Source organism: Danio aesculapii, chromosome 14, assembly GCF_903798145.1.
Source record: "Danio aesculapii chromosome 14, fDanAes4.1, whole genome shotgun sequence".
Lineage (NCBI taxonomy): Eukaryota > Metazoa > Chordata > Actinopteri > Cypriniformes > Danionidae > Danio > Danio aesculapii.
The window spans coordinates 50,478,082-50,500,184 of NC_079448.1; the positions used below are offsets into that span (position 1 = coordinate 50,478,082).

The 22,103-nt window shown below is 32.9% G+C and overlaps 1 protein-coding gene across 1 annotated transcript in view; it reads right to left on the reverse strand.

Moving 5' to 3' along the window:
• LOC130240216 (A disintegrin and metalloproteinase with thrombospondin motifs 2-like) overlaps positions 1 to 22,103 on the reverse strand; it is a 371,942-nt gene that overhangs the window by 34,923 nt on the left and 314,916 nt on the right. The window contains exons 12-16 of the mRNA XM_056471639.1: positions 19,973 to 20,148; positions 12,838 to 12,971; positions 12,644 to 12,764; positions 2,197 to 2,277; positions 944 to 1,107 (exon numbers count right to left, since the gene is read on the reverse strand). Of these exons, the coding sequence (XP_056327614.1) occupies positions 944 to 1,107; positions 2,197 to 2,277; positions 12,644 to 12,764; positions 12,838 to 12,971; positions 19,973 to 20,148 (676 nt within the window). The remainder of the gene's footprint in view (positions 1 to 943; positions 1,108 to 2,196; positions 2,278 to 12,643; positions 12,765 to 12,837; positions 12,972 to 19,972; positions 20,149 to 22,103) is intronic.

Genomic DNA, 22,103 nt, shown 5'->3' on the forward strand with positions numbered 1-22,103 from the left:
ATTTTAAGGTCAAAATTATTAGCCCCTTTAAGCTATACATTTTTTCAATAGTCTACGGAACAAACCATTGTAACATAATACCCTGCCTAATTACCTAATTAACCTAGTTAAGCCTTTATATGTCCCTTTAAGCTGTATAGAAGTGTCTTGAAAAATATCAAGTCAAATATTTTTTACTGTCATCATGGCAAAGATAAAATAAATCAGTTATTATAAATTAATAACTTAAAACTATTATTTAAAATTAATAAATTGAGTTATTAAAACTATTATGTTTAGAAATGTGTTGAAGAAATCTTCTTTCTGTTAAACAGAAATTGGGGAAAAAAATGAACAGGGGGGCTAATAATTCTGACTTTAACTGTACATGCTAAAACAACATAACTATAAACTCTGTACAAGGAAATATGAACTTGTTGGAAACAAAGGAAATAAACCTCACTGCATAACGTATTCATAAAGTATTTCATTGCTCTAGTAGCTACTAACTGTAGAAACGCTGACAAAAAAGCAGATAATTGTTCGGGGTATTTATTCCGCAGTATTAGATTGAAAGATCAGGGATCATCCACGTTAGCCGTTCCCATGATAAGCTTAAATAAACAAGCTTACAGTGCATGATCAGAGGTTGAACAAGCCGCTCACTGTAGCATGCAGCCGCGCAATCTCAAAGAATAGACTGACTGAATCAAAAAGGCATTCAAATTGCGCAGTGACAAGAAATATAGATCGTGCCACAAAACATATTAAAATAAAAAGCAACAAACCCGATTTAAAATGTAAGGAGAAGAAAGTAAAAAGACAGATAAATAAATAGTGGAGTAAAGTACTGATACCAGAAAAATCTACTTAAGTACAGTAACAAAGTATTTGTACTTCATTACTTCCCATCTCTGGTTTTTACTCATGTGTAGGTGTGCGTGTGTTTGTGTGTGAGAATTACCATGATAACTACATCGTTCTTCAGTGGGCCGTTGGTTTGGATGGTGTCCTTGTTGTTTTTATTCTCATACTCCCATTCTAGACCTTTTTCAATGACTGAGCGCGTCTCTGGATAATCTCCATGTGAATTGAGGAAGAAATCACCTGATGCTTTATTCTTGACAGCTGAACATAAAGAGAGAGAGAGAATTCAATTACACACTGCAAAACAAATGCTTTTGTTGCTTAAGAGTTTGTGTTTTGTTTCTAGTCCAATTCAAGATGCATTTACTAGACAAGCAAAAGATATCGTCGTGTTTTTGATAATGTTGATTGTTTGCATGTTTAAGGTTGATTATTTTTGGTTAATAATATTATTATTTATTCATTCATTCATTTTCTTTCAGCTTAGTCCATACCTGCAAACAATTGTCTCTGAAATTCTGATAGAGCAGGGGGTTTGGTGGGGGTTGATGGGAGTGGTGTTTGTCTGAATAACACAGCTGAGACCCGTGTTAGTAACTGTTCTGTGGTGTTAATAACTATATGGACTGGGTTTCAGGCAGCCGCTGCGATCAGATACTATACCAAAGTTGGCGACCCAGGGGTAATAGAGACTGTACCAAAAATATGAGGAGCGGGGTTGGGGGGCTGAAATTTCGGGAGTTCTCCAGGAGAAATAACAAAACGGGAGGGTGGCGGGAGATGGGTCTGAAATACAGGAGACTCCTGGGAAAAACAGGATTGTTGGCAGGTATGGCTTAGTCCCTTTATTAATCAGGGGTTCGGCACAGCGAAATGAACTGCCAACTTATCCTATCCAGCATATGTTTTACATAACGGATACCCTTCCAGGTGCAACCCAGTACTGGGAAACACCCATACACACTCACATTCACACACACACATATACTATGGCCAATTTAGTAAATTCAATTCACCTATAGCACATGTATTTGGACTGTGGGGGAAACCGGAGCACTCGGAGGAAAACCTTCGCCAACACAGGGAGAACATGCAAACTCCGCACAGAAAGGCCTACTGGTCCAGCCGGGACTCGAACCAGCGACCTTCTTGCTGTGAGGCGATGTTTTGAGGTTTTAATAATATTGATTATGTGCTTGTTTAATGAAAAAAAATGCCCTTCATTTTGACCTTATTTCTGACTATTTGGACAAGAAACAAAACAAAAACTCTAAGTAAGTAAAGACTTTTTCACAGTGCAACAACATCTTCAGTGTTTGCTGTAAAAAAACAACAGAAAAATCTCTTTACCTAAGATGTGAGCAGTGCCGTTGAGCTCCTGGATGAAGAGATGTCTCGCTCCTCTGGGAACTACAAGCACTTTAATGACACCTAATGCAGATGTAAAACACAGTAAAACACTATTACAATACTTTAACCACGCTATCAAACAATCCAACCCAGGCTTATTGGAAAAATGTGTCTACGGCTAAATTTTTTATCAACCGACAATTATGTACCCTGGACTACACTTTCTTTCAGTTTTTGTTTTCACAAACCCACTAAAGGGTGCCATGTACATTTATGACAATCTCAAATACATTACTGGGTCACGTTTTCTCATTTCTGACATTTTTTGTAAATCTACCAGAGGTCACTGTATACATTTATGCCAGACTTATTTCGGTCGGCTTGTCGTGTATAAAATATCAGCTTGAAATCTACTGACACACACAAACACACACACACATACATATACCCTTCCCTAAACACCACTGATAGTATTTTGAAAGGTAAAGTAGGAGAAAAGCCATCGCAGCGGTTCAAGTAATTATTTTACTTTTATTACTAAGAGGTTTGTACAAGAGTTCATCTAAAAATATATTCTGTAAACTCTGTAGAATTACTAAAGATAGAACTGAATCTAAATAGAAATATCTTGACAACAAACCATCAAAATAATTAACAAAACAAACTAAAATGTATATACATTTTTATAGTACTTATATATAGCACTATTTATATATATAGTATATATATAGCACTATATATTTATAGCACTATATATAGATATAAATATATATTAGTGTTATCAAACGATTAAAAAAAGTTTACTAATTAATCACACTTTTTTTTTTTTAATTAATCGCGATTAATCACATTTAAAAGACTGAAACTTGTAATTTTGGTTATTCAAATGTAAAATTTATGTAAACTCAAAACAAAGACTATTTCAATTCAAAATATAATTGTTTATTAGAATTTTTGTTTTACTTGTAACACAGATTTCTTCATGTAAACAACATGCCCACAATAAACCATCAAGATCCTGGCTTGGCAGCCATATTTATTACAGAAATAAAAACACACACACACACTCACGCACGCACGCACGCACGCACGCACGCACACACAAGACAGCACAGCCGGAGCGACTCCCTTCAGATTCAACACGCATGATCGCGTTCATCAAAACACGTCAAACTTACTAAAAGGCAGAGGAATGCGCTGTCTTTGACAGCTCGTGACTTCATCTGGCACTTTCTGAGTACATTTACATAAGACACCAATACTCCGATTTTAATATGATTAAGTTAATAGTCTTTTTAAGAGTCTACCTTGTAGGCAGCGATTTTTGATCACCTTAAAGGACCACCGAGTCACGAAATGCGGAGGTTTTCCTTTATTTTCGCCATGCGGTATCAAATTCCATAAAAAAAAAGTCGAAAGTTAAAAATGAAACACCCGAAATTGCATGAAAATCTGGAGGAAACGCTGGATAGCCTGGTAATTGGTCTTATTGGTAATTTATTGGTCTTATCCTTATTTCTTTGCATGTTGATCACACGTCGGCAACAACAGGAAATAATAAAACTGGAACTGCGTAATTGCGTTAATTTTTTTAAACACGTTAAATATTTCTAATTAATTGCATACGTTAACGCACTAATTTTGACAGCACTAATATATATATATATATATATATATATATATATATATATATATATATATATATATATATATATATATATATATATATACAGTAGGTGAGAGTTCAAAGTGGCTATTACCGCCGTGGCTTATACCGCCGCCGTTTGAAATAAATGCTGCTCTGTTTTTAGTGTAAGACCGCAGTTTGTGAAAAAGCCGCCAGGGGGCGCAAAGGGACGGGATGCGAACGGAAAGAAATAGCCTTTACAGCAGCTCTCTCTCTCTCTCTCTCTCTCTCTCTCTCTCTCTCTCTCTCTCTCTCTCTCTCTCTCTCTCTCTCTCTATATATATATATATATATATATATATATATATATATATATATATATATATATATAATTATGTATTTATTTAATTATATATAATTATAAATATATTCTTAATAAACTTCCCAGCCACAAATATTAAAAAAACACAACTTGTATTAAAACTGGGCGAGGATTAGAAAGAATACGATGCTTGTTATATAATTTAAAATGTTATTCCTCTTGTCCAATTTCTTTATGCACATGTTTTCACTCGCTACTCTGCCAGGAACTTCGCCGCTAGAGAGCACCTTCAAAAATCTCAATCTCATGGCTCATTCTTCACGAATATAGAATTAAAATAATGCCGCGTTTGGTTCATTGTGCATCCCGCGGGTGCAACCAACAAGAATTGTGCATTTTAGTTTAACTTTTTGAGCGTTAAAAGCAGTTCGGTGTTAGTTTTTATTTAAATATATCAAGCCGAAACTAAACAGCGCATTCTCTCCGCCTCCTCGTTCATAACCAGCGGGACCGGGACAACTGCTGAAGCAGGCAATAGAGAAACTCCGTCATTCATCATAATCTTTCTTAGCTGATGTTTCGGAGTCGAAAGAATATATTAAAGAAAAATGTTCTTTTAACAGTCACTATATATTTTATCTTTTTCTTTCTTTTTTTCCTGTCATTTCTCTTCAGCAAATTATATTTTTTAAAGCTGCTTGATTCTTTTAAAACCGAAAGCAGAGCCCGTCAATTGGTGTTTTTCCATAAGATACGTTTATCCTACGATAATTTATCCTCTGATCCTTTTGCATAAAGGTTTTAATAAAAAAAAAAACAGGTCACTTAATTACTTTCGATGTGCTAAAATATTTGTTGAATGTTATTTAAAAAAAAAGCATATGCACATATTACAATAGTAAAATAGTCTAAAATGCATGGTCTAATCAGAAATAAAGGAAATTAGTTATATTTAATGCATAAAATAGGCTAGCCTTTTTATAAAGACGGAATCACTGGCCCACCACGTTCTTACGAACATATTTTATTTATTAAAGGTATTATTTCATTGACCTGAACATAACCAGTTATAATATAATTACTAACCCATCCTCTAAAGCAGGCAACACTCTATTCAGCTATGTTTTGTGTTTTTACTTAGAAATATTTTCTTTTTGGCGAATGCTTGGAGCGTAATATAGATATTTTAAATAACAGGTAGTAGGGGTGGGCGGTACACCGGTGTCATAGTCATCACCGGTGTGACATTGCGCCACGACATGGATTTTCTAATACTGTCAGTACCGTAATAAATCAATTATGCGCCTTGAACGGCTACATCAATAATAGCTAATTCTAAATAATAAGGCATTCAATTTTCTTCAAACGTTCAGTTGTGGTCTGAATACATGTCCCTATACTACAGGGCTCGAAATTGCAACCATTTTGGTCGCATGAGCGCCCGAAATTTAATCTATGCCCCCTTATACTATATTTGGGAGCATTTGTGTGTCTGAATATAATGAACAGAAAGCTTTTGTTAGTGCAGGAAATGCAAACCACTGAAGAGTGAAAAGTGCACAGGTTTGCAAACCTCCCCTAAAGTTATAATAATAATAATGGCGCAGATGACAGCAATCATAACATGAGGTAAATGTTGATCCACCAGCTGAGATCAATTGAGTGTTTTCGGAGAAGGTGCCCGAATCTTGATGCGTTGCATTCACCGCGTGTTCAGCGCAAATGTCCGCTAAATATAAAATCTAACACTGTACACATCATCGCCAAAGAAACTCACCTTTACTAAGTTTACACTGAAACTACGGCTCATAACAAAGAGCGGAATTGCGCCGGTAGTCATCATAAGAATCCTGCTCTGTCTGCTCATAAATTGACTCGCCTGCTTTATTCCACCAACACAGAGAAATGAAGATCAGTTCATAACGAGACTGAGCATTTACAATGAACCAAACCAAAACTTTTAAAGAGTGATAGAAGTGAAACTTTCTTTTGTCCGTTCTTCCTTGAGATGTTTTTTATTTTGCTATTGAAAGTAATTCCATGATATTATGCCGTCACCGTTCAAAAGATAGAAACATTCATTTTCATAAGGCCCCATATTTAATGCGGTTTCGTTTTTAAACGCATAGGTTTTGTTACGCCATCCGTCCTATAGGAGTTTTGGATTTTGTGTATTCATGTTTGTGAAAAACACTTAATAGTGGAGACCCCTTCCCCCTTCTCATAACCAAAAGCTTGTCTGTCAGGAGTTAATGGGCATCAGTGAGGCCGAAATCATGTCTATTTAAGTGTCTTTAATATGGTGTATAGATTATTATGCGTTATTGAAACATCAAGGGGGACGCAGCAAAGTCACTTATAAATTAAAATTGTATTACTTTAAGCAATTTTATTATTTTTTGCAACAGCCTTACATTTAAAATGGAAACTTAACGGCGATTATAATCAAAAAGAACTCAGCCTATAAGGCTAGATGTTTTCTTTCCCTTATTTATTAATTTATTTCTTCATGTGTTTGGCGCATGTAACTCGTGTGCCATCGGAAAACGAGTGTAATGACGGCAAGCCATCTTTCCCAGACTCGGGGCAAAGTCCTGCCTCTCCTTTCACTCCGTCCCGAAGCCCCAGCTGGCCCTCCTGGCATCCTCTGCGTAAAACATATGCTGGATAAGTTGACGGTTCATTCCGCTGTGGCAATTACAGACTAATAAAGGGACTAAGCCAAAAAGAAAATGAATGACGAATGAATGAATGAATAAATAAATAATAATAATAAAATAAAAATAAGGTAATAATCTTTACACACAGATGCCGCGTAAGTGGCCTTTTTTAATTTAGAGATGGTACATTTGAATTGCCTCTGCCATTTCTTCCCCCACCTCAAACCTGAAAGTTGAAGAGAGAACTATATTCTTTGAATAAAACTATTGAGCTATAAAGGGAAAAAACGCAGAAGAAATTTGCCATTATATTAATTTTAGCACAGCTGCCAGTCATTTTCACATTCGTTTTTCAGTTAGGGATTAATATTAAAGTAGCCTAGTAAAAATGTCTATACTATAATATTATAATTTGTTATATCCATTATTATTATTATTATTATTATTATTAAAGCTATACAATTGACAAAACGCAGAGCCCTTAAAAAATTTGCTTTCATTTTGACATAGCTAAAGCACACGTTTAAAGTTATGTAAAAAAACATCCCATACTACAGCAGCAGTCAAGTTAGGACACTTAAAAATGCCTTTTGCGTTTGAAGATGATCGACCTGCGAAGTTATGTTTACAGTGTTATAAAAGAAAAAGGTAGGCTATTTAGTGCGTGTGGATTTACCGTAGACAGGCTTTCTGTTTGGCTAATGCCTAAAAATGTAAGTAAGTAACACATTAATTTTAGCAACTATTTTTAAATGGCATTTAAAATTTAAATTCATTTTTTAATTTAATTTAACATTTAAATATAATTTAATTTAAAACATTTATTTTTTCCTCGCTGATTTTGGTTGGGTAATAAAGCATGATGACTCAGATATGATCTAGTTTAGCTTGCATGTGTGGGCATATTTTGAGCTTACAAAGCCTTCCCCCTCCCCCACCTTGGTGGACCACTTAACTGTCATGCTAATGCCTGCTTACAGACCGATAGTTAAAGTCACCAAACCGGTTTGCAAGGAGATACAAGTGTGGCCAGAAGGTTCTTCAGAGGCTTTACAAGACTGCTTCAATACCACAGACTGGGATATGTTCAAACAGGCTGCCACTCAAAAGAGCAAGAGCACCAGCCCCAATCATGTACACCTTCTACAGAGGCACTATTGAGAGCATCCTGACCAGCTGCATCACTGTGTGGTATGGAACCTTGGATTTTCTGCAGGAAAACACTTCAATGCATAGTGAGAACAGCTGAGAAGATCGTTGGTGTCTCTCTCCCCTCCCTTCAGGACATTTACAGCACACGTCTTACCCGTAGAGCCCTCTGCATAACAGCAGATGCCACCCACCCAATGCACAACTTCTTCAGTCTGCTGCAATCACACACACACACACACACACACACACACACACACACACACACACACACACACACACACACACACACACACACACACACACACACACACACACACACACACACACACACACACACACACACACATATTAATTTATATATATATTTGGTTGACAATAAATAAATAAAAGAAAGAATTAATGAATGAATTCCACAGTCTGCTTGTGCCTCTATGTTTATAGAGTTACTGGAGACATCCAGTAAGACACAGTCAAATATTCAGTCCAAATGCACTGGAGAGACCTGAAACATGTTAATTTTTCCTTATTGGCTATATGACATTTAGATGTTGCATATTATTCTGTGGTCTTAAGAAAAGTGTTAAGTATTTCAGCACATAAGACCAAATATAGCTTATAGCCCATTTCGTTGCGCTCGGCAGCTTTTCACTAATAAAGCTCTTCATGTAAATTTCATTTTTCAATTTTAGCACGTCATATAAAAATATCGCCCTTGCGCCCTCATTTATGATATCCTGCCGCCGGGCCTGCTATAGCGAAACTTTATTGTTTGAGAAGAAACAAAAACGGAAACTGTGCATGAAAACCTGGCTGGGAAGACGTCGATAACATTAATATCAATAACTCCTCTCGCTTTAGACTTTACCTTTTAGAGCTTGTTCTTGTCGGCGCAATATAAGTTTATTGCATGTATAGCTACGAATCAGATTATGAAGAATGATTAAGAGCATGCTTATCCTTTATTTCATCCTTTCCGTAAGGTGTTTTATTTATTTATTTATTTATAATTTTTTTAAATAATGATGACAATATTCACTGTCTAAGCATTCCTCGGTATACTACCAACAAATTACGCCCCTGTACCCAAGTAGCCTACCTAAGTTAATTTACATTTCATGTAAAAAATAAGGAATCAAAAAAGACCAAAGTATTATGCTAAATAACCGTACAAACGAACATGTTTGTTGTTTAACTTTCGTTGATAAAACAACACAATACAGCCTATAATAATGTAGGCTAGTTAACTAGAAATAACTTTAACTGCTTGAAACAGTAAACGTTGCATTTTAGAAACTTCACAAATACTAATCAATAATAATATAAATAGTAACGAAGAACAAAAATATTAGCCTAGGCTTGTAACAACATAAGTCAGATGTTGACAAACCTGGTTGGGAAGACGGCGATAACATGAATTTTCTGTTCTTCAACGAGAAAATAAAATCGCAGACACGACACAATGACGGCGTTAATTATACAACGCAGTGTTTACGATCATATTAACAACTAACATTAATATCAATAACTCCTCTGGCTTTAGACTTTACCTTTTAGAGCTTGTTCATGTCGGCGCAATATAAGTTTATTGCATGTATAGCTACGAATCAGATTATGAAGAATGATTAAGAGCATGCTTTTCCTTTATTTCATCCTTTCCGTAAGGTGTTTTATTTATTTATTTATTTATTTATTTATTTATAATTTTTTAAATAATGATGACAATATTCACTGTCTAAGCATTCCTCGGTATACTACCAACAAATTACGCCCCTGTACCCAAGTAGCCTACCTAAGTTAATTTACATTTCATGTAAAAAATAAGGAATCAAAAAAGACCAAAGTATTATGCTAAATAACCGTACAAACGAACATGTTTGTTGTTTAACTTTCGTTGATAAAACAACACAATACAGCCTATAATAATGAAGGCTAGTTAAATAGAAATAACTTTAACTGCTTGAAACAGTAAACGTTACATTTTAGAAACTTCACAAATACTAATCAATAATAATATAAATAGTAACGTAGAACAAAAATATTAGCCTAGGCTTGTAACAACATAAGTCAGATGTTGAAAAACCTGGCTGGGAAGACGGCGATAACATGAATTTTCTGTTCTTCAACGAGAAAAAAAAAATCGCAGACACGACACAATGACGGCGTTAATTATACAACGCAGTGTTTACGATCATATTAACAACTAACATTAATATCAATAACTCCTCTGGCTTTAGACTTTACCTTTTAGAGCTTGTTCTTGTCGGCGCAATATAAGTTTATTGCATGTATAGCTACGAATCAGATTATGAAGAATGATTAAGAGCATGCTTTTCCTTTATTTCATCCTTTCCGTAAGGTTTATTTATTTATTTATTTATTTATAATTTTTTAAATAATGATGACAATATTCACTGTCTAAGCATTCCTCGGTATACTACCAACAAATTACGCTCCTGTACCCAAGTAGCCTACCTAAGTTAATTTACATTTCATGTAAAAAATAAGGAATCAAAAAAGACCAAAGTATTATGCTAAATAACCGTACAAACGAACATGTTTGTTGTTTAACTTTCGTTGATAAAACAACACAATACAGCCTATAATAATGAAGGCTAGTTAAATAGAAATAACTTTAACTGCTTGAAACAGTAAACGTTACATTTTAGAAACTTCACAAATACTAATCAATAATAATATAAATAGTAACGAAGAACAAAAATATTAGCCTAGGCTTGTAACAACATAAGTCAGATGTTGAAAAAAAAAACTGCGTCTCTCCGCCTTTTGTTTTCTATTCATATTTTAAATTCTTTGCCAGAAAAACTAACATGTTGACTTTGTTCGGTTTAAGCGGAGACTTATTTGAGATTACAATGTTTCCAGCAGCACTGAGACGTGTCCCTGTAGCGCATGCAGATACTGTGGCAAAGAGGGTATCTTGCTCCGCCGCCTGCATTTCTCGGAAACCAGCTCTACATCGCGGAGCGGCGCGTTCTCAACTACCAAATATGCTGCTCCATTTCTCATCAACGTCTACTATTTATCAGTTTCTCTTTTGTATTTGGCCATTTTTGAAAAGGCCTCTCTGCCATACCTGGCTGGACTAGCTGGGCATTTGCGTTCAGTAGATGACACCGGAGCTGGCTCCGCATTCCATGGGCTGGGTGACATGACCGCAGCTCTGGAGGTTCGACGTGTTTGTCCATTTAACACTTATTTTTCTAAGCAAGCCCAACAAATAGCTTCATCCTAATTATTGATTCGCCTTTCTCGTTCGCCACGAATCCAAAATGTTTCCAGATTGGCGCTAAGCGAGCATAAGCAGAGCGTAAAACACTGGCTGCAGTCAGTAAACAATTTAACAGATGCCCCGTCTGCAGCCAAACTTTAAAAATGTATAAAGCATATTTTAATCGTTTAACTGATACCATTCATCGGTTACAAACGTGCCCTTTCGGTTATTGCTTAATCGGTTATTTTGAGCATCCCCAACTAAAGCGCATGTGCAAGCTCTATTTTTTTTTCTCTCACGGCCGCACGCCGGAGATCCGGCATGGTGCCGGAATACTTTAAGCCCTGGTAAGATCATGTTTATTACTAAGAAAACTAAATCAAAATTATATTTTAATTGAACACATCTGATCACATAAGGTACGCACAGAAAAGTCTGTTTAGTGTTGTGGAAAGGCAAAGCTGAATATCTGTGGTTAAACTGCCACCCAGCGGTCAAAAGCTGCTGGCGCACCAAGTACCGCTGTCGCCGCGGTATGAATGGCGCCATAAGGAACACATTGAAGTAGTAACATCTGTATATATATATATATATATATATATATATATATATAAATATATTTATACACACATATATACATATATATAAATACACTACCTGACAAAAGTCTTGTCGCCTATCCAAGTTTTAGGAACAACAAATAATAACTTGACTTCTAGTTGATCATTTGCTATCAGAAGTGGCTTATTTATAGGCTTATCTATATTTATATAGATTACGCATATTTTTCCAGAATAAAACATGATCATGTCATAGTCATCTGGAATGGCAAAGAAAGAGTTCTTGCAGGACTCCCAGAGTTCATCAAGATTCTTTGGAGTCATCTTCAATGCTTCCTCCATCTTACCCCAGACATGCTCAATAATGTTCATGTCTGGTGACTGGGCTGGCCAATCCTGGAGCACATTTACCTTCTTTGCTTTCAGGAACTTTGATATGGAGGCTGAAGTATGAGGAGCACTATCCTGCTGAAGAATTTACCCTCTCCTGTGGTTTGTAATGTAACGGGCAGCACAAATGTCTTGATACCTCAGGCTGTTGATGTTGTCGCTCACTCTGCAAATCTTTCGCACACCCCTATACTGAATGTAACCCCAAACCATGATTTTTCCTTCACCAAACTTGACTGATTTCTATGAGAATCTTGGCTCCATGTGGGTTCCAGTAGGTCTTCTGCAGTATGTGTGATGATTGGGATGCAGTGAAACAGATGATTCATCAGAAAAATCCACCTTCTGCCACTTTTCCAAATGATCAACTAGAAGTCAAGTTATTATTTGTTGCTCTTACAACTGGGATTGATGACAAGACTTTTGTCAGGTAGTGTATAATAAACTTGCATTGCACTATTGTGTCTGGACTTGAGTGTTTTTGTTAGTGTATATTAGACGTACCTCTCTTTTCTACAAAGGTGAAGTTAAATTTGTGAGTTTTGCACTTGGTTCCGTCTCCTCCACAAATGCCACATTTATCTTCTTGCAGAGCTGATCCAACCACATTATCACAGCCCACTTTCTGAAGGCAGACACACATCGTGAGCCACAGGCAATTAAAGGCATGTGTTTAAGAGAAACACGCTGTTATTCACCTCACAGTCGCCGTACACACACACACTGTAGGGGTCTTTGTAGGAGCAGCGCGTCCCAGGTTCAACCAGGGTCTGCATGTTCACTACAGCTCGCGTCTCTTTGGATTGACAGTATAGTTTGCAGCGTTGCTTAGCTGTGGAAAACAAGACAAGAGAGATGTGTGAGTGATGGATGGGAAAAAAATAAAGTAATAAATAAATAAATAAATAAATAAATAAATAAATAAATAAATAAATAAAATGAAAATTCAAAACAATCAATGTAAATAAAGTTAAATAAAATAAATAAATAAATAAAAATAGATAAATTAAATAAAACATTAAAATACATTTTTATTGAATATAAAGAAGTTTAAAAAATAAGAAAAAATAAAACAAAATAATTATAAAATAAAATATGTAATAATAAATTATAAAAAATAAAACAAAATAAAATAAAATATTAGAAAATTATAGAAAATTACAAAATAAAATTATAAAACAATTAAATGAAATGAAAAAAAACATTAAATTTTAAAATAATAAAATATAAAGGGATTTATGAAGAAAAAAAATGTATTTTAAAATAAATTAAAATATTTTAAAATAAAATAAAATTATGAAACAAAAACATAAATTTGAATCAAATAAAATAACAAAACATTAAAATAAAAAACTAAATAAAATAATTACAAAATAAAATATTTTAAATAAAAAAAATAAATAATAATAAAAGGCTGGTTATATTTACAAAATAATGTATGTGGGTGCAGAGGAAATTCTTGCATGTTATTTAAAGATTTTTTGAGATTTTAATTCTGGATATGATTACATAATTAATTAGGTATGTCAGATATAAAAGAATGTCTCATTTGCATTTTTAAATGTAACATTTCAGGAAACCTAGTAATTAGTTGACTTTACTTAAAGTGAATAAACAAGTTGCTTTTGAAGCAATTAGTTGACGTTACTAAAAGAAAGTAAGTAAACCAGTTTCCATGTATAGAATGAATAAACAAACAAAAATCCACCAAGCAAACAAAAACTTACAAATACAAATAAAAATCTAAACAAAAAAAAGTTACATACCAGTAAAGTTTACAAATTGCTTCAATTTGCAGTATTTGAACTATATTAGATCTTGATCCAACAGAGAAAATACTTATACTGTCATTAAAAGGTTTAACAAAACTGAAAAAAATTAATAAATTCCACGCAAAATAAAATAATAAAACAAAATAAAATTGTAAAACAATAAAATTAAATCATAAAAAATAAAATACAATAAAATTATAAAACAACTAAATAAAATAACAAATATGAAACAATCAAATAAAATTAAATTAAAAATATAAATAAAATCAAATAAAATTAAATAAAAAATATAAAACAATCAAATAAAATGATAAAAAATCTATTGATAAAACAATAATATAAAATAAAATAAAATAATAAAACAATAAAATAAATGAAATTATAAAACAAAAAAATAAAATAAAAAACTAATAAAAGTAAAATTCTAAAATAATGAAATAAAATTACAAAAAAAAAATGATAAAACAATAAAATAAAATAAAATTATAAAACAATAAAACATTACAAAAAAATAAAATGATAAAACAATAAAATAAAATAAAATTATAAAACAATAAAACATTACAAAAAAATAAAATTATAAAAACAAAAAAATAAATGAAATTATAAAACAATAAAATAAAATAAAAAACGAATAAAAGTAAAATTCTAAAATAATGAAATAAAATTACAAAAAAATGATAAAACAATAAAATAAAATAAAATTATAAAACAATAAAACATTACAAAAAATAAAATTATGAAACAATAAAATAAAATAAAATAAAATTATAAAACAATAAAGTAATAAAACAATAAAGTTAAATAAAATAAAATTATAAAACAATAAAACAAAATGAAATTACAAAACAATAAAAATTAAAAAAAATTAAGACTATAACAGAATAAAATAAAATTATAAAACAATAAATTAAAAAAATACAAAACATTAAAGTGATAAAACAATAAAGTTAAATAAAATAAAATTATAAAACAATAAAATGAAATGAAATTATAAAACAATAAAATAAAATAATAAAAACTAAATTAAATTAAATTAAATATATATATATAAAACAATAAAATAAAAGTATAAAACAATAAAAATTTATAAAAATAGAACTAAATAAAATTATAAAACAATAAAACACAATAAAATTAAATATATATATATATATACAATAAAAATATAAAACAATCAAATAAAATTATAAAACAATAAAATAAAAATTATAAATCATTAAAATAAAATTATAAAACAAAAAATAAAATTATAAAACAAAAAATAAAATTATAAAACAATCAAATTAAATTATAAAAAAATGTAATTATAAAACAATCAAATTAAATTATAAAACAATCAAATTAAATTATAAAACAATCAAATTAAATTATAAAACAATCAAATAAAATAAATAAAATGAAATTATTAAACAATAAAATAAAGCTACAATAATCAAATTCTAAAATATAAAATATAAAATAAATAAATAAATAAATAAAATTAAATAAAATAAAAAATGTATTCCACATTGGTCCAACAGAGGACATGCTAACATTATGTTTTTCTTCCATACTTAATTACTTTCTATACGTATTTAAAAAGAAAAGAAAAGAAAAGAAAAGAAAAGAAAAGAAAAGAAAAGAAACATCAACTTTTGAACTAGGTTTGAATGGTCTCCTGGTAGTTTTTACATGGTCTTTTAGAGCACATTACACCTAATGTCACCAGACAGATTTCCAGCATATCTCAAAACCAGACACTTATGTTCCAGGACTATTTTCTAATGCATCCAGCTCAGTTTTTCATTACGACCAAATCATATCCATGCACAATGTGACACCTGTTAAACTTTCCAACAGTTTAAAAGCATTTAATCACACTCTGCTGAAAAAAGTAGATTTTCCCACCAAAAAAGCAACTAGCACAGTAAATGTCTATTGATTGTAAATATAAAAGTGATTACCTCATCTGATCAAAGGTATCTGAGCTCATTTTACAGTGTGATGCCACATAAACCGCAAACATTCTTCAGTGAATAATTCAGTCAAAACTTTAAAAAGTCCCTCTTTGCATGAGAACTGCTCTGGATGTGTCTGTGTGGTTATAAAACGGAGGCAGATGTCCAGATTTAATGACTCTGGAGGGAATTTTATGTGGATGTCATGAACACAACACATGGAAAATATAAATAAAAAGGTGGGTGACCTCATATTTTGATGTGTGCCCAGCATGTAAGTGAGAACAGCTGTGAGGAGAGAAGATTACATCAGATAAACTGAGCTGAATCCTGAAGGACAGCAGTGGGAAATGATCTAATGCCTTTTTAATCATTTAAAATAACAGTTATGATAGAGGTCACTGCTTACGGCCTGTTGAAGATTAGATTAGATTAGATTCAACTTTATTGTCATTACACATGTACAAGTACAAGGCAACGAAATGCAGTTTAGGTCTAACCAGCAGTGCAATAGCAGCAAGTGCAGGATACAGGTATAAGTTATAAAGTGCAGTTATAGAAAAACTATGGTGATATTTACAGATGCATGTACTATGAACATTATATACAGGTATTATAAAACAATCAAATATATAATTATAAAACAATCAAATAAAATAAATAAAATGAAATTATTAAACAATAAAATAAAGCTACAATAATCAAATTCTAAAATATAAAATAAAAAATAAATAAATAAATAAAATCAAATCAAAAATGTATTCCACATTGGTCCAACAGAGGACATGCTAACATTATGTTTTTCTTCCATACTTAATTACATTCTATACGTATTTAAAAAGAAAAGAAAAGAAAAGTAAGAAACATCAATTTTTGAACTAGGTTTGAATGGTCTCCTGGTAGTTTTTACGTGGTCTTTTAAAGCACATTACACCTAATGTCACCAGATTTCCAGCATATCTCAAAACCAGACACTTATGTTCCAGGACTATTTTCTAATGCATCCAGCTCAGCTTTCCATTAAGACCAAATCATATCCATGCACAATGTGACACCTGTTAAACTTTCCAACAGTTTAAAAGCATTTAATCACACTCTGTGTGAAAAAAGTAGATTTTCCCACCAAAAAAGCAACTAGCACAGTAAATGTCTATTGACTGTAAATATAAAAGTGATTACCTCATCTGATCAAAGGTATCTGAGCTCATTTTACAGTGTGATGTCACATAAACCGCAAACATTCTTCAGTGAATAATTCAGTCAAAACTTTAAAAAGTCCCTCTTTGCATGAGAACTGCTCTGGATGTGTCTGTGTGGTTATAAAACGGAGGCAGATGTCCAGATTTAATGACTCTGGAGGGAATTTTATGTGGATGTCATGAACACAACACATGGAAAATATAAATAAAAAGGTGGGTGACCTCATATTTTGATGTGTGCCCAGCATGTAAGTGAGAACAGCTGTGAGGAGAGAAGATTACATCATATAAACTGAGCTGAATCCTGAAGGACAGCAGTGGGAAATGATCTAATGCCTTTTAATCATTTAAAATAACAGTTATGATAGAGGTCACTGCTTACGGCCTGTTGAATAATCCCTACTGGAAAAAAAGAGCAGTTTTAAAGGGGTAGTTCACCCAAATATTTAGATTTACTCACCCTAAAGTGGTTCTAAACCTTTATAAATATTTTTTTATTCTGTTGAACACAAAAGAAGGTATTTTGAAGAAAGCTGAAAGGCGGTAACCATTGAACTCAATAGAAGGAAAAACAAAAACTATGTAAGTCAATGGTTACAGGTTATCAACATTTTTCAAAATGTCTTCTTTTTGGGTTTAACAGATGAAAGAAATTTATAAAGGTTTAAAAGAAGTAAAAAGTGAGTTAATGATGACTGACTGTTTTGGGTGAACTGTCTCTAAGTATATTTCATGTGTTGCTTGTATTCTGCACAGAATAAAAAGACAGAATAAACAAAACAACAAAAAAACTTCAATAAAATATTTGAAAAATAAAAAAGAAATAAATGAGAAAACTTTTCATAATTTTGGCTATCTTTTGTGTGTTTAACAAATAAAAAAAAAGGTTTAAAAGAAGTAAAAAGTGAGTTGATGATGACTGAATTTTTCGGGTGAACTGTCCCTTTAAGTATTTTTCATTGCTTGTATTCAGAGGCACGGAATTAGGAAAAACTTCTATGAGATATTTGAAAAAAATTTAAATTAGAAAAACGTGCATAAATTTAGCAAAATTAGCATGAGAAATGCTAAATACATTGATGGTTTTTTGAGCACAGCCATGCAAGTCATTGACAGATATTTTTGAATAATCCTAACTGGTTTTAAAGGGGTAGTTCACCCAGATATTTAGATTTACTCATTATTTACTCACCCTCGAATGGTTCTAAACCTTTATAAATATTTATTTAATCTACACAAAAGAAGGTATTTTGAAAAAAGCTGAAAAGCTGTGACCATTGACTTTCGTAAAGTAAAAACAAACACTATGTCAATGATTACAGGTTTCCAACATTTTTCTAACTATCTTTTTTTGTGTGTTTAACAGATAAAAGAAACTCATAAAGTAAAAAGTGAGTTGATGATGACTGAATTTTTCGGGTGAACTGTCCCTTTAAGTATTTTTCATTGCTTGTATTCAGAAGCACAGAATTAAGAAAAACTTCTGAGATATTTGAAAAAAATCTAAATTAGAAAAACGTGCATAATTTTGGCAAAATTAGCATAAGAAATGCTTAATACATTGATGATTTATGTGCACAGCCATGCAAGTCATTGACAGATATTTTTGAATAATCCTAACTGGTTTTAAAGGGATAGTTCACCCAAATTTACTCACTATTATCACCCTCAAGTGGTTTTAAACCTTTATAAATATTTCTTTATTCTGTTGAAGGTATTTTGAAGAAAGCTGAAAAGTGGTAAACATTGACTTCCGTAGTAGTAAAAACAAATACTATGGAAGTCAATGGCTGCGTTCGAAATTGCCTACAACTCGAGTAGGTACACTTGAATTTCATTGTACTACTTTTTTCTATATAGTATGAATGGAATTGTGAAGTACTACATTCGCCATTTATCATTATCACATGACCTACCCACGTCAGTTTGCATGGAATCACTCCTGTGTTTTCATTGACATTATAGTCTAAAAATACAACACAACACATCTCTATTGGTCTCTTTTGTCAAGTTTAATTATAATTAAGCCTTTATCCACAACAGATTTAGTGAGCAAAATAGGTTAATGTTACTCTGATAAGTTTCTATTTGTCCGTGTTCAGAGTATATCATGCTGTGTGTGTGTGTCACAATATTGTACACACACACAGCATGATGTACACTGTATATATATATATATATATATATATATATATATATATATATATATATATATATATATATATATATATATATATATATATATATATATATATATATATATATATATATATATATATATATATATATATATATATATATATATATATATATATATATATATATATATATATATATATATATATATTGTGATATGAATGCAACTTCACCAGATGGTTTGAGTAGCTTGATTTGAAAATATTATATTAATTTAGATCAACTAGTCATTTTCTGTGCAGTGTATCTGCTTTCATTTTAATAAATTACAATCAAAAATAAATAAATATACAGCACTTTATAGTTTTAACAGTATTAAAGTACAGATATTGAACAATCAAATGTAAAATACCATGCTCATCATTGTATACATAATTAAAAAGTAACCATATCTTAATAAATGAGCCAATCCTGCGATGTGACTATTGCAGATACACACATTGCGATATCAATTCGCAAAATATATATAGCTCAGCCCTAGAGCAGACCTCATTAATATTCAGGACATGATCCAAATATGGTCAATTGTGGACCTTTATATTGTTGGGGTATTTTATGGAGTAATAAATGAGCATGTAAAACCATTACTGGAGATTTATTGTACTCTCCAAAGCCATATACCTATTACATCAGACAACAATAAACTACTAAAGCAATGGAATATATGGCAGCTTTAAAGGAAATAAATAATAATAAAGAGTTTCATACAGACAGTAAAATGCTTACGGTCAGGGTGTTCATAAGGCAGCCAGTGGTGCCAGGTATTCTGGTACTCAAACTTGTCGTCCATCATGCTACATTGCTCTGCTCTGTAGTCATAGTTCGGGTCCTCGCACTCCTTTGTGTTACACATCTGGAACTGATAGCTCGGGCCGGAGCAAAAACGTCCACCGTTTGCTGGACTGGAGGAGGTCAAAGGACATGGAAGAGAATCACAATGAGAGACAAAAATTACTTCATTACTGTATTCAATTAGATTTGTTTTAGTATTAATAATTAGCTTTTTGTGAATCTTTTACCTTATTATACTGAAAAAAAAGATCTATTGGATTTACAAACTTTTTTTTTAAGAAAAGTGCTTGCAAACTATTTATTTGGGTTGAATTTAAACAAACAAATGAAGTTGAACATTCCTAAATTTAATTTATTTGTTTAAATTCAGCCCATATAAACTACAACAATTTAGCAAAAATCTTTTTTTTCATACACAAAGCATTATACTGCACTTTATACTCCAATACATTTCATTTCAAAAACTTATTTTAAACTGCATACATCTTTATGTGATAGCACTTTCTGTTTTGTGGATAAACTAATTCATTATCTTCAACTTGCTAAACCAGAGGTGTCAACTCAGTTCCTGGAAGGCTGCAGCTCTGCAGTTTAGTTCCAACACACTTAAGCTGCGGTCACGCTACACTTTTCACCCCATAGACTTCTATTCACATGCAAGCGAATGCGTCAGACCGGAAACATAAGCTCGTGCGACTAGTTTTGCAGTTTGCTGCATTGCAAAGTTCAAGCTTGGTGAACTCTGACCTCTGACCAACCTTTTCTTTAAGATCTCAAAACTCAGGGCTTCTTGTAGTATAGCAAAGTCGAGTAAAGGAGGTCGAGCCTTTTCATTTATGGCTCCTAAACTCTGGAATAGCCTTCCTGATAATGTCCGAGGCTCAGACACACTCTCCCAATTCAAAACTAGATTAAAGACCTATCTGTTTAGTAAAGCATACACTCAGTGCATCACTTAGCGGTATGTTACATGAATGTGCTCCACACAGGTTTCTGCATCTCGTTTATATGCACTATGAACAGCAGCTACGCTAATTACTCTCTATTTCCACCTGGGGATACTTATCCCGAGACCCTCAGACTATGCAGCGCTGCTGATTCAATCCAAAACCAGCGATGAGATTATCCCAAGGTTTCCATATCATGGACCAGGCCATATCCTGAGCAGCTACTGTGGTGGTCATGGAGGAGTGGAAAGCATGAGACTGATTCCTGTGACGCTCGAGGGACAGGCGAGTCTTCGCTGAGGTCCAGCTTCTAGCGCCTAGATTGCAGCTCTGCACAAGACGTTTGGCCAGTGGAGAAATGGTCGTGCCCAACTGAGCCTGGTTTCTCTCTAGGTTTTTTAATTCTTCACTTTCGCCAATTGGTGAAGTGTTTTCCTCGCCGCTGTCGCCACTGGCTTGCATGGTTCGGGATCTGTAGAGCTGCGCATCGTTGGATTTGCTCTTCAGTGTTTGGACTCTCAGTAGTGATTATTAAACCACACTGAACTGAGCTAAACTTAAAAACTGAAAACTAAACTGACACGGATTCAATTTACTATAATCTTCTATGTGAAGCTGCTTTGACACAATCTACATTGCAAAAGCGCTATACAAATAAATGTGGATTGAATCACATTGATCACGTGACTGTGTAAGACCAATTGAAGATCAAAACATGATCTCAAATCGCTCTCTTTTTTATTACTCATCTTGTTTAATTCTGCCCCTTTTCACAACACCGTATAACAGAATTTCGATCAGTTTGATCAGGTGTGTTTAAGGACGTACTCACACTATGTACATTTGACTTAAACCGGGCCAAAGCATGCTTGTCCCCCCTCCTGTCTCCCCTGACGGCCCGTACTAACATTACCTTCGGGCCTGAGCACGCTTACATCATCGATGATGAGCTGTTCAGTAAGCAGCGCTCTCGCTCAGCACAGTGGAGATTTCTTCAGTTATATTGTTTTAGTCATTTGGGATGCGGTGAAATACAGTCAAATATTTCGCCGAACAGATCCGCCACTTTTCACGCTCATAAACAAGTCCTCATGGTGCAGGAATTAGGAGGTTTGCTG